At 41.4% G+C, this 14,393-nt stretch overlaps 1 protein-coding gene across 10 annotated transcripts in view; it reads left to right on the top strand.

Moving 5' to 3' along the window:
- Positions 1–14,393, top strand: part of ppfia2 (PTPRF interacting protein alpha 2) — a 141,930-nt gene that overhangs the window by 41,829 nt on the left and 85,708 nt on the right. For 2 of the 10 annotated variants that reach the window (XM_020613676.1, XM_020613677.1), the window contains exon 1: positions 12,295–12,983. The exons of 6 other annotated variants lie outside the window; for them this stretch is intronic. In XM_020613676.1, the coding sequence (XP_020469332.1) occupies positions 12,903–12,983 (81 nt within the window). In that variant the 5' untranslated portion in view covers positions 12,295–12,902. Of the gene's footprint in view, positions 1–12,293; positions 12,984–14,114; positions 14,159–14,393 lie in introns of those variants that run through there. 2 more of the 10 variants (XM_020613673.1, XM_020613672.1) reach the window with 2 other exon arrangements.

Raw genomic sequence — 14,393 nt, forward strand, 5'->3', positions numbered from 1 at the left:
GGCCAAGTCAGGTAGCTCAGTCAACAGAGAGTGATACAGTAAAGGCAAACTTTGCTCTTGTATGGTTAATGTTTTGTGTTTCATGGATATAAACACACAGGACACCATGATGCAACACAGTGTGGTTTCACAGGCTCATGTTTTTGTATTATCTAAGACTAAAGTTAGGTTTCACCAATTGATTGAGTAGTCACCTGATGACATCATAAATACAATTATTATCTTTTTATGATGAATGTATGTGGACAGATGTCTGTACTTTTAGATACTATGGTGCCCAAAACCATTAGAAAAGCACAATTAAGTGCAATGTTTTAACGTGATGATCATTCACTTTCAGGGAGATAACAGAAGAAGTTAAACATCCAATTGTGTATTTAAATTGTATTTTAAATTGAGTGTATTTCTACCATAATTTACAAACGTTATCCATTTTTTTCTGAAATAAAAAGATTTTAGACGGTGATTTCCTACTTCTGCTGTTGCAAGTAACAGCTGTCTTTGCCCCAGCAGATGGCGCTATTTGGCAAGAATTCCAACTTCCAATTTGCCAGCTCATGCAACACAAACTCATCACTTCATTATGCCATCACTGCTGCACATGGACCATTGCTCATATATCTGCTCCACTATCTTCTAACTCATCTCTAGAATTCATTAGTCTCATCTATTGATCTAAGTAAAGTGATGTTGACGCTATGATCATTTGTTTCTCTTGATACTTCCACCAGTAGAAAATGAATCGACTCTCTAGTGAACAGTGAATCAAAGCCGTAAACGACAAGTCATTTGTGCCCGCCGACTCCCACAGACATCATAATGCCAATGATCTTTATCAAGCTAAATGCAGCAGTCGGTAAAGATGAAAACATATGGCTTTCTGCTCCTTCTGTTTCACTGGTGAATACTGTATTTACTGACCTCAGACGTCTCATGACCTCAGTGTTGACACTGTTAGAGACCACAGTGTTGACCTTGGCAGCAGAGATTTAACCCATTGTTTCTGATCCTAAATGGAAATGACGTCTCAGGTTCTGGGCAGGTTGTGCATGTGTTCGGTTGTTTTGTAAGACTTCGTTTGTTTGCATTTGGTGTGTGTGCGCTGTCAGGAGGCCAATTAAGGCATGTGATCAAGTGCAGGTCTCTGCTGGTCGCCAGCGACAGGCCAGAAGACATAGTGCTCTGGGTCCACATCTTCAGGATGGATGGTCTGTTTGGGGACAGTGTGTGTTCTCTCAGTAAAACGATAGGGACAGTTGTCATTGCCATCAATCGCCTCCATGTGATGATCTGGCCCTTTAGAGAAATGGGACATCTCTCCACCCTGTTAATGAGCTTTACAGGGATTCTGGTGCTCACAAACTTTCATGATTTGATGCTGGAGTTTCTTTTTTGGTTCTTTGCAGCAACGGTGTGTAATGTTTCATAAATTCAGACATTTTTTAGTTTTAATTGAACAAAATTAGCAATAATATTTTGGTGCATGATTGAGATTCATGCTCAACCTGTAGTCACTGTGTTTTTTCATTCAGTACTCACCCTAAATATGACCTGTGCTCATTTTAAATCTTTTTTCCATTATCATGAGAAGTTTAACCTTATTTCCTTTACCTCTTTACTGGATTACTTAATGAGTTTCATAGTCAGAAAGCAAAACCGCTGCAGAAATGGTATTTCATGTCCCAAAAGCAAGGTTTGTTGTTATCTGTGCAGTATTCTTCATGAGGCTGGGGGCGGTAATGAGAAAGTTATGAGATTGTTCCATCTCCCTATGCTGCTGCAGAAGACTGATGAGCTTGAACTTGCAAATAAAGTAAAAACAATCAGGGCAGAGGGTGGGTACGAAGACGTCGCATGCACACATACACATATGCCCAATAAAACGAGATGGGCTCATATACTTCTGCAAGATTGATTGTGTCAATATCCGCTTCATTTCTATGGCGCAGTACATCTCCTCTTAGATTTCCTCAGCACACTCAGCCTGCAGCTGCAGCAGACAAACTTGTCGACTTTATTCAATTGGAGTCTTATCAAATTGTTATAATAATGGGACTAGTTAAGGACCGCTGCAATAAAATGTCCCTGGGTAGCTGAAGACCAACTCCTCCTATTAGGGTCACTTAGTTTCCAGGATCAGTCAGTGTTACTCATAGGAAAACAGCTTCTTCAGTGTGAAATGTCTTCAGATCACTTTTATGCTTCATTCCTTCCTGCAGCATTTATTCAGAATTACTCTGTCATTGTGATGCTCAATGCTAATGGTGTAAAGAAAATCTGGGATTTAAAAGAGTTTCTTCACAACATCACAGGTGACAGTAGCCTTGAAAATTTTATATTCACAGATTCGAGGCTCTCCTCCAAGATCAAGAAGATTTTGAGATTAGCATTAACTATTAAAGCGCCTTGCCCAGCAGCCCCTCAGATCCGCTGCTGTATTAACATGGTTTGGTTTTAAATGCACATACACAGTCACGTTACATAATTTTGCTCTGGACTCCATTTATGAAGCATCAGCCACCCACTCAGAGCTCTGTGGTGTGACAGTGGTGTCTGTGTGTGTGTGTGTGGCCCCATTAAACCTTCAAAGTGACTCCTGTTAACCTGTCAGCCAACCCACATCACTGCAGATGCTCCCAGAACTGCCACAGACAGTGCATTCTGGATACTGATAGTGTTGTCAGAGCAGGTGAACACTGGTTATTTTCAGGTGGAGTGTAATGTGAAGGATGGGTCAGTTGTTTTCAAGGAAACATGAGTAATCACATGGTAGTCTGTCATCCCAGCCTGTTAAAGGAAGTGAAGAATCCCTCAGCTGCCATTTTGTCTCTGCTCTGAGCTTCACTCAGTTAGACTCTGAGGCTCAGCTCTGGTTTTCCAGTTTGTATCAGTTTACAAGAAAGCCAGACTTTGTCTCTGTGACAAGGCTTTCAGCCTTCACGAGTGGAAAGTGAAATGGAATTGTGGCCTCGTTCTCAAGGGGTCTCTGTGTTTTGGACCTAATAAATATAGCAGCTGGAACTGAAGCTGGAAACTGGATGTATGATTTATTTAGTTGAAGAGAGGCGCCTTAAAAATGTAGCCACACTGGAGGCAAGATAACATGGTGAAATTTGTTTGGGTTGACCTCTTCACTAATGTATTTTATGATTAACCTTGAAATGTCTTAATGACTTGACTACAAGTGAGAAACAAACTGGGACCTGTGTACAGCAGCGTTTTGGCTTTGCGTTCATCTTTCTTTTATTTACTCTTACGTGCATTTATTGTAAACACATAACAGCTCCAACTAGGATGTGTTTTACATACGAAAACAGAGTGAGAATATAATCTAAATGTCATTTTGGTTCACAAATCACATCAGTGTATTTAGTGGAATACCTCAATAAATGCTCAACAGTAACACAAACTTTGTGTGAGTAGAACTTGTATTGAACTGACTTTAATAGCAGCTTAGTGTTGAACGTTACCTCAGGAGCAAACATGGTATTTAAAAAACATAGTCAGATGCCCCCCTGGAAGTCTCAACGGGAGCCCGGCAGCAGTGTGCTCTGCCATAAACCCCTGACTGTGGTGATGCTCAGCATGAATGGATGCACCACATACGATGCATTGTTTGATTTTAAGTAATCATTTCATCATCTCTTCTGACAGACATTCTTTTCAAAGATGAACATTTTTTAAACTTTTAACATGGTGTCTAGGTGACAGACATCAGACAGATAAATGTAGTTTTACAATTCCTCCTTGTATGTGTGGTTTTCCTATATTCATGCCTCCAGAAAACGCTGTATGACGTCCTAATAAGATTCCCAGGCCAACTGGCTAGAATAAGATGTGGGCGGCTTCACACTGAAGCTCTGCCTTTTGTGACTCAGCCATTATGTTTGGCTTTTAGATATTTATTATCCACAAACATCAAAATAGCAGCTTCCAGTAGGAGCATTTATTTTGTGGCTTTATGGGAAGCATTTGGTGCTTAAACACACTTTAAGATGTTTTAGAGGCTTGTGCAGTTTTAAAAACAAATAAAAGTAGTCTGAACACATGCTCTCATATAAAAGCATGTGTTCAGATAACGCTGCAGGCTCTAATAAAGTTATAATGGAGCCAAGTAACTTGAATATCCTTTCTTTGTTCATATAGTTACAAGTGAGCTTTTACAGTTACCTATTGATCTAGGAGTACATTCATGAACATACACTCTACAACGCAGCCGGTGGTGGTGGTGGGTAGGGGGGGGAATTATGCTTGTCGATTTGAAGTTTTGACTTCCTCGATTTCTTTTGTCAAATTCTGTTTTCACTTAGAAAATAAGAGATGTAACATCCAGATGTTGCCAGTCAGCAAAAGCACATGAATAGCTACACCAATCATAATGATTGACAGTTCATACAGCCGAGTCAGCACGTTTTTTTAGAACCGCTGAAAAACAGCACATACGATCGGGACAGTGGTGGTTCACTGGGGATGAATGGAAACACCTGCTTCTCCTCTCCCCGACTGCTCCGAGTCTGATAACTTCCCCCAGTGCCTCCTGGAATCAGCTCTGTCTGTGTTGCTTTATGTACGGGTAAACAGATAACTGTCACCAGCGCTAGTGTTAGAAGAGCTAAATATACAGCCTGAGGGATGATGGGCCAACTGAAAAACAGCCACATTTTGATATTAATCACAAACTGTTTGCTAACAAAATTTTCTGTGTGAATGTGATCTTAAATGGTATTCAGGAATTACTCTGTTGTTGTTTTGTGTACTAACATTTATACCCATGTTCCAGTTGTGAAACATCAGGGTAAATTTGCATGTGTAGAGTTTTAGCATCACTGGATCCATTTCTGCATTGGTTTTGGGACATGTTTGTAATTATTAACAAGGTTTTTCCAGAAAATACCCATGTTCTCTTTTTTAATTCACTGTTAACATTACTGCTTTTTGAACTTGCCATATTCATAAAACATCCAAACACTATATAATTTTTTTTTCTACTAATTTAAGGGTGGGCTGAGAGACCTGAAAGACAGGAGAAAATGTGTCCGTCTGTGAGAGAAAGATAATAGGCCCTGGCCAGGAAACTAAGGTGTCCTCCCTTCGTATTTGCTGTCAGGAAGCCCAGCAGTGGGATCAGAGGTCAGGTGACCACAGGGACGAAACTTCAGGTCCCTACTGACCTTAAGAGCTGAGATAAGCTGTGAGCTTCACTTCCTGGGTTTTTAGCCTTGTCAGAAGGCTGCCTTTATACTTTATATTGTAGAATAGGAGTGTTTTCAAATAACAACCTTCTGACAAAATCTCTTTGAGACTAACTTCCAAGGGGAAAACATGTCAAAGGCAGTTTCAGCTTCCTGTGCAGAAAACAGCTTGACTGGTAAGAGGGTTTGGAATTTCCCAGAGGGTGGCAAGCAATACCAGAAGTTATAGCCTGCTTCAGTAACTGAAATCAGAATCAATCTCCTTCTTTATACAGTGGCAGTCGATGCCTTACACAGTCTGCTTTGAAATGTTGCAGATAAAAAACACCGGTCCCTTAGTTTTCATCATTTGCCCATTGCTTGGAAGAAGTCACACAGACTGCATGAGTCAGAGCTTTAAAGTGACCACATAAGACAAAATGCAAGAGATACAGAGGATTGGAACATGAAGGATGCAGTCAGAGGAATGTTGAAAAGGGAGCTACAGTGGAGAGATGAAGAGATTTGGAGGAAATGTGTTTAATGCATCAGGCGAGATTTATGTGGAACTAGAATAATCATTTCATGTTGCAGGCCTTTGCCAACCGCTCAAATTCATGTGAAAGGGACAGACATGAGGTCACTGACTTTGACCTTTGACCACCAAAGGCATATAGTGTTTACAATTAACTCAAACCCTCATTGTTTACATCCATGCTGTTTGCTGGTTTGCAATCCTCTTCTTTTCTGCGTTGATTTGGAGCTTTGCAGGTTTTCATGGAGTGTAAGACCCTGTCAGTCTGTCAGCTGCCTGCTCTTCCACAGAACATGCATAATACAAATATACATACAAAATACACCCACCTAGAGGTGGGCGAGAATAAAAGTGATAATAATAATAACTTTTATTGGCCACTGAGGTTACACACACACAGAATTTGTCTCTGGTAGCAGCACCAACTCACACACATACACCAATGGCAGCACTGTCCCAGGAGCAACTTGGGACTCGCTGTCTTGCCCAAGCACAGTTCAACACGTGGACTGGGGAGAATAAGAACTGAACCACCGGCTTTGCAGTTGGGGGATGAGTGCTCTACCTCCTGAGCCACAGCCGACCCATCAAATGTTTTTCAGCAGTCGTGGGATTCGAACCCAGGCTCCTGAAAAGACCAGAGTCTTAACCCAGCACCTTAGACCCCTCGGCCACACTAATAGTTCACAGTGGTGTCATTCCATAGCAGCACTAGTGTTAGGTGGAATACCAGTAACACTTGTCAAAGTAGAACTTTGGCATAATGCATCACACACTGTTTGTGTTGTCGATAAAAGATGCAGCACGCAGTTGAGAACCTTACGTGGTTTCTGGGTTGTTAGTTCTCAATATGTAAAGACTTACCAATTGTATCACTGCTATTTGAAGCAGCGGGTGTACAAAAAAAGTGTCTTAGTGCACTTTGTGTGCGTACATATTGAGTTCAGCTGCTGAAAAGACACAAACCTGCATATGCAGCAAAAACCCACGCCACCCGCAGCATGTATGCGCCGTACCTTCAGGGCAGAGCAGTTATTAACGATTTTATTTCGGGATGTAATTACTGGAAAGTTATATTCTTTAACAACACCAATAATTTTTTGTTATCGAAGGGAGACTTTCCTCTGTTTTTACAAAACATGAACCAGCACATACAGTATATTCCACTGTAGAACATCTTATTAAATGACTGAAAATGCTGACATAACAACAAGGCTTTAGTCCAAGCGCTTGGCCCTGCTGAAAACCTGCTCTCCTTTTTGTCTATTCTCCTCCAGCATTTTGTTCCTTAAGTCTTATCGACTTATTGAGGTTACACACACATTCAGTCACGCTGTACCCTTGACAACAATGGTTCTCTAATGTTCCAGCAGTGACAGGACCAGGGCAACATTCATTACAGTTGTCTGCCCCCACATGGCTGTTGACACGATCAATAAGCCTCCATTGCTGCTCCACTTCAGACCTCCGTTTTCCAAGAAGCTTCCATCCAGGGAGGGACGCAGGACCTTTACTGACACTTGCACATTTACTGTCACAAGATTCTGTAGCCGGCAGGTCTTAAAACGAGGCAAACAAAAGAACCTGGTGTTTGGGCACCACTGGGTGTAGTCCTCATATTGTCAGAGCAAAAGCAATCTAAAAACATTCAGTCTTACTGCACTTAAAGAAATTAGCATTCTGGTTGAAAGCTTGGAGCAGTTACAGAATTTCTGGAACTCATTTGAGGGAAATGAAGCCACAAACAATTAGAAATAATATTCTTGATGCTAGTAACAGCTGGTAGTGTTGTGTGAAGAGTACACCAACAGGTAAGGACCTAATTAGGCAGCGACAGGTCTGATAATGGAAAAGGATTTTGTTGTAAAGCCTGGGGGGGCCCTTCAGGCAGATACTCTGCTGAACAAGAAAATCACATGCTTTCTTCACAAAACTTCCTTTCAGGAAATGTATCGTGACAATCTAAAGAACAGAAGTTTCTTTTTTTCAGTGATTTGTCCTGAAAAATGTTGCAGTGTTTTGAGATCAAGTGCAGCCTTTTGTCGTCTTTGTGTAATCAGAGGATGAGGGCAGATTTGCTACTTGCTTCAGTTGACAGTTGAGCTCTTTGGGGAGTTCTAGTACAATCCTGCAGGTACTACAGTACATGACAACACAGCTTCAGTGCATTAAAGGGCCTTGTCTCCAGTCAGCTTATTAAGAGTGTGTGTGAGAGACACTTTGTGCCGGGCTTGGTGACAACAGAGTGGGCAGATTCTAACACGCCACCGTCTCCCCCAGTGTCCCGGACAATGATTTATCAGGTGTTGCATTTCAGATGCGCACCTCGCTAAGTGATCGAAGCAACGAGGAGTTTCCTCTGGAGTTGTGCTATTTACAGCAATACCAACCTGTGGTCGTTTGAAATGACGGCATGTTATCATTAAAGCACAGAATTATCATGTTCAGTACATTTCAGGATCCATGTCATAAAAACATCATGGCTGTTTGCTTGATCATCTATAATACAGGCTGTTACAGCATATGTCTAACATAGTTATGCAGCACATGCAAGGGTGCAAGAACTACTCTGATTCTTTATTTAAATAAAAGTACCACAGTGTAAAACTACTCTGTTGCAAGTAAATATAGGTCCCCATGGCAAAACTCATTATTCAAAGTGCAAAAGTATTCACATCAAAATATATTCAAAGTACCAAAAGTATAAGTACAGATGCATTATTATGTACATCACTTTATTGTTGAGTATTGTGTAAACACATTTTAACTACCCTATAAGTTGTTTTGAATCTAATAATTATAAGTTGAAGTGCTCTACTGCTGGGAATCATGTGCATTTTCTACCCAAGATCAACAAAGTTTTATAATTATACTGTATTTTGTTTTATCAATCTGATTCTGAAAACTAACTAGTAACTAAATGTATTAAAAATAAATGTAGTACAGTAAAAGTAAAATGTTTGCCTCTGAAATGTGGTTAAGTATAAAGTAGCAGAAAACAGATACTTAGGTAAATACATCAGAACTGTACTTAAGTACAGTACTTGAGTATATAGTTACCTTCCACCTCTGAGTACATGACTGATGGACTTGTGTGGGACAGAAACAGTTGGTTGGTTAATTGATCAACAGAAAATAATTGTTTGTTCTTAAAATGACATCACCTCATGCTGTGGCTTGTAGTGGGTATTTTTCACCATTTTCTTACTTTTTAAAGACTAACTGATCAATTAACCAATAAAAATAATCATTAGTTCCATGGAAGGTCGTTAGATAAACACACCAAGCGGTTTTCAAGACAAACTGACATATTTCCATCTACCCTTATTCTGTTCAGGTTGGAAATGTGTATTTTTGAATTCTACACTAGGACTCTCATCCCCAGAATAATTATTTCTGTCATATCATTTGTCCACTTTGGGAGATAGTGTATGTAGCCAATTAATTTGACTTTTCAGCCGAGTTCACCACAGAAGAAGACCTGGTACCTGTGATGTTATGCCGGTGCAATATGATTTGCATTTCTCAAAAACATAAAGGAATGTATTCAAAGCTGCAGACGTCCACCACTCTTGTTAATGCTGAGCTTTCTCCCTTGTCCCACACTTTAGGTTTAGGCTTCCTTGTAGGATGAAGCTGCAACAGCCAAATCCTCATTTTGTGTGCACAAAATGTCACGCTTTCCTGCTTCTTGTTTGCAGCTCATTTGCAGTTTAAGTGGTTGTTTGACTGAACATGCTTCCCCCAAAATGCCCTGTCACAAGTGTACAGCGTGTGTTTGAGACACACAGTGCACACACAGAGAAAATGCGTGATTTACAAATACGCAGGTTACCACAGCCCTGCTAGTGCTCGTGCGCAGCCTCCTACTCCCACCATTATTGTTATAAGTCATTGCAAGGGTTTTCTGTGTTTGCTCAACAGTTGGGGGGTGATGAGGGATTCTTATCTGTCCTTAACCAGACCTCTCAAAGCACCATCACACAGTCCTACATAAATACACTTACTGTATTATACAGAAACACACACAAGCCTCTCATATTCCAGCTGTAATCACTGCTATCTGCCACAGCTGGTCTCACAGATTAGGGCCACTGACATATCAAACACAGATTTTCAAACTGAAAATCAATTTGTTTGACCTCTTTGATTGATGCAACAGGACTGTGTATGGTTGTTTGCCCTCAAGGGCTTTCAATGTACTGAATGATGCATTTGAGGAGATGTGCGGCTTGCATGAAAGCACATGCACACAGATACACACACCCAATCAGGTGCTGGTTTAATGAACACAGTCTCTGCGTTTGCACAGACTACCTCAATGGGACCATGGGAATAAGTACTTTGATGAAAAATTGGTTAGAAATACAATTTTTTTTATTCTCTACTTTGATCAAAAATTCTATAAATGTAAAACTATTTTAACAGTATTGGTCTCTAGACTCAGATAAGATTTTTCATGTGTGATGTTTTGCTGGCTGTGGGATTGCTGAAAGACAAAGAGGAGCGTGGATCAGAGCTGGAGACAGAGAGGATTGACAGGCTCCAGCCAATGAGCACTCACAAGCACTAAGCTATATCTACTGCACATCTGTACAGTGACGTCAGAGTTCAGTGCACTGCAGCACACGGACAGGAGGGCAGGAGGGCCGCTGATGGCAAAGATCCTGCACGTGCGCAGCCCTGCCCTGTAAATGCCGCAGCAGGTTGGGCACAGTTTGTCACGACTTGCTGAGAGTTGGATGAGAAGACGGAATTTGTTCAGTTGATTATTGTTTTTATGAGTGCTCTTACTGTTATAATCAAACAGTGGCTGGAAATGTCTGCATGTGAGACCGATGCTACCTTCACTGCCATCAGGTGCCTCCCAGTGTGCTCCCAGTTTCACCAGCCAATCAGAGGCTTCAGCTTCAGAGCCCGTGTGGAGGTCTCTGCTACTATCCTGGGATGGGGATCCACTTCCCACAGTGCATCTCTTTTTAATTGACAGGGTTTCTTTAATTACTGCTAATTATTTTTTCCTTTGTTATCTTCTAAAATCATCTGATCTACCTCATTGTAAGGTTAGGCCCAGTGAATATCTAGCATTATAGTAGGGCCTTTTTGTTTATACTGTATTCTTAGGTCAGGAGTGTGACCTCTGACCTCTGCTCAGTCTGGTTAACGGGATCTGCTGCTTCACACCTGGAAATGCTGTTAACCTGCTGTGTCACGAACAGACACTTTGAAGTGTCCCAGAACCAAATCCCTGAGAAGAGCATGAGGCTAGCAGCGACTTCAAGCCACTCAGCCTAATCAAGCTCACTGAGCTGTGTCTAATAACGCAAAAACAAGCCAGGACATGAACTGCTTGTGACTAAACTAGATTTGATATCTGGATAACAGCTCAATGCTTTACAATTTGTTGCAATTATCATAGTCCACTTCATCAGGATACAAAGGATTAACATGAATGCTGGCACCCAGTTCAATGGAACAAAGAAAATCATTTCAGTTTTAAGACTTTTTTATTCGATGTCTTTTGATTGGACATAAAATAGAATTAAACCATTCACTTAAAGTGGATTATTCTCATGAAAAGGCCTCTTGATGAGACAAAATTGGATGAAAAGTGGAGACATGTCCCTTCTGGCTGAAAGTCTGGTAAAATGGAAGTAAATGCTTTGCTTCATATAAAAGTGCAGATAAAGGCTGCCTCTGGTCAATGGTCTTAAATTGGTTGAAGCCATTGTATTTCATAGAAACCTTAAAGTGCTTCAAGAAAAAAATAAAAATCAAAAAATCTATAGAGGTTTATATGGCAGGTCTGTGGAAATGCTTCTAAATCAAGAGCCAGCGAAAGGGGCAGAAAGGTTTCAGAGACAGCTCGATAATGGGGGGCGGCCTAAGATTTGCTGGTGGAAAGAAGACATGACCGTGCTTCTCTGTTTTTAGGAAGGTGCACCTGTGAGAGATGATTACCTGAAAATGTCCCAGTTCCAGGTCCCATTTGGAGATTATATTTCACATTGATTGGAGGTGTGTTTGTCAGCTAGATGAGTTTGGTTGCAGGACAAAGGCACACTAAAATTTTACTGCTGCTTTAGTGAAGGTGAAGGACTTCCCACCTGACAACATTGATTAAACAGTCAATCACTCAAACTGCCTCCTGTCCATCATGTGGATGAAAGTGACTGAGCCACTGACATAGAGAACTAGAGTAATCATTCATTTGGGGACCTATATTTACTGCCTTACTATTGATCTTTAGTGAGAGATTCAAATGGCTCCCCGACCTCCTCCCGCTGACAAAACAGACAAGTCCATCTTTCATACACTGTGTTTTGGACGCTGCTGCCTTCTCATCTTGTTCCACACAGGAAAGTGCCACAGTTCACAAATTCAAGCATCTGTCTCCTCCTCCAATCAATACGCAGCTACACTGCAAAAAATACACGTCATTTACTAATCCTGCATTCATTATTAAAATCATATCTTTTCTTCTCCGAAATAAAATGAGGAGCATTGAGACGTTTGCAATGCAAATATCGCCCTCTCTAAAATGCTTTGAACACAAAACGTATTTCTCGTTTATTTTTGTTGTCACTTTTAGTTTGGTTTAATTTTTTATCACACTGACTCTTTGAACACAAAGAAAATATGACAATAATTACTGTCCACTGACAAAACAGGCTATTTAGTTTTCACCTCTTTTGATAAAGAACTTGCAACAAAGGGACATTTTACAGTGTAAAAACAAAGCGAACTTGTGTCTGTGTCTGTGAGCCCGGCTGTGATGCTCTCACTGATTATTGGTGAAGCCAGAGGAGGAGGGAGGCGATAATCCGCGCACAGACGGAGCCGACGCGCTGGAGGTGCCGCTCGCAGCGGGCGTAGGGAGACCATGGAGCCGGCGTCTCTGCGCGGGGTTTAATCCCCAGGTGAATCGCTCGTAGGACACTCAGAGTAGTCATCTGCATGCAGGTGGGGGCGTGCAAACACAAACCAGAGTTACCTTGCTTTCACCTTTGTCAGCGTGGTTTGTTTTTCTCGGAGACTGCGCACCTCACGGAGTGCTCCGCCTTGTGATGCCGAGAGAGCAGCGTCGGGTCATGGCCTGATCCGAATCCTCGTTTCGGAGAGTTTTCGTCAAGCACACTGCGTCTGGCAGATTAAACAGCGGAGCAGTTCTGGATTGCTTGCCCATCAAAAGGATTATGATTTTCTCAGACATGAGTACGGGGACCAACTCCCCGAAGGTGCATCCACCGAACGGGACGAGGTTTTACACATTCCAGGCAAGTGAACTGTGCGTCATAACTCGCATGTCAAGTGCTTCTTGCAATGCTGTTTTTGTCTTCGTTCACTGTTTCATGACAGGATGCTTTGTGGCATATATAGAGGTTTGTCTGTAGACAGTAGGAAGCTGCTGGGTGTTTCCTACCTGACTCCCCGTTTTGTCTCAGTCCTTATTTTCCACGACTTTCTTAGATTTGTGTTCCCTTCTATCGTTTTAGGTGAGAGAGAGAGGTGTCAGATATACCCATAATGTGTCTGAACTGAGAAAAGTGTAAAGCAAAGTGGATGCTCAGGAGTACATGCAGACTGTATGTGCAATCAGTCATCATGGAGCCCATAAAGAAATCATAGTGTAAGGGACTCGAAATTCACATAATCCCACTTTAAAATGGCTAATACAAAAAGAACATTGCAACACACTCTCTAAATGAAGCATCTGACAGTGGGTTTGTGAGACACTGGAATGCAGAGTTCATCTTCATTTAGCTAGTGTATAATGATGTTCAATTATTCATGCTTCTCACTCCTATAATCTATATTTGATTTGTGCTCTAATTCCTGATTATATTCTCCATGGACAGATATGCACAGTGGCCTACATTGATTGCTGTACGTGCATATTTAAGCTCTGCCAGGAGCCCATGCATGGCAGTGGAGTGCTGTCAGTCGATACTGATGGAGTGTGTTCCACATGACTCTTGTAACCAAGCCAGCACTTTCTGTTTTTACTGTGGGTGGAAGGAAGAAAGGAAGGAAGGGAATGTTTCGCTGAGTGAGATTTTTGTCCTCGTGTTCTTTCCTAGATTCCTTGCAGCGGTGTTGACAAGCCTGCTGACTGTGTTTGAAAGGGAGACAAGATGATGGTGGTTGAGATTTTTGCATCCAGGTGCAGTCAGCATGATTTCAAAAGCCATAAGTGGAAAGTGGTTTGTGGGTTGCTTTTCAAGTGAGCTGAAGTGCTCATGGGAGCTGAGTTTTAGATGAGATGTTTATGTAGACATACACCTGCTTCATCAGCCTAATCACAATCTAGTCCAGCAACAGAGCTGAGTGTGTCGTGCCTACATGCAAGTTTAAGTTTTTTAATTTGTTTTGCAAAATGTGTTTATTTTATGACTCCTTGTTTTTAGAGTAAACGATGAAGAAAGGCAAGGCCCCGCAAAAGTCCAGTAAGGTACATTATCATTATTTCTGCTTCTTAAGTACTGTACCTTGTTTGCCTGCCCTCTAACCACTGAGCCACTGTGACCTTTGCATTTGAACTGCTCTGTTTGTGTGGGGCATTATAAACTTCAGCTTTGCCCTTTTCATGTCAAATCATTAATGAAGAAAGGCTCCCTGAGGGCCTGTACCTGTTGGAAGAAGCCCCTCTGATATAAAGTCAAAAGCTTCGCAGCTCACTGATTGTA

This window comes from Monopterus albus, unplaced genomic scaffold, assembly GCF_001952655.1.
Source record: "Monopterus albus unplaced genomic scaffold, M_albus_1.0 scaffold136.1, whole genome shotgun sequence".
NCBI lineage: Eukaryota > Metazoa > Chordata > Actinopteri > Synbranchiformes > Synbranchidae > Monopterus > Monopterus albus.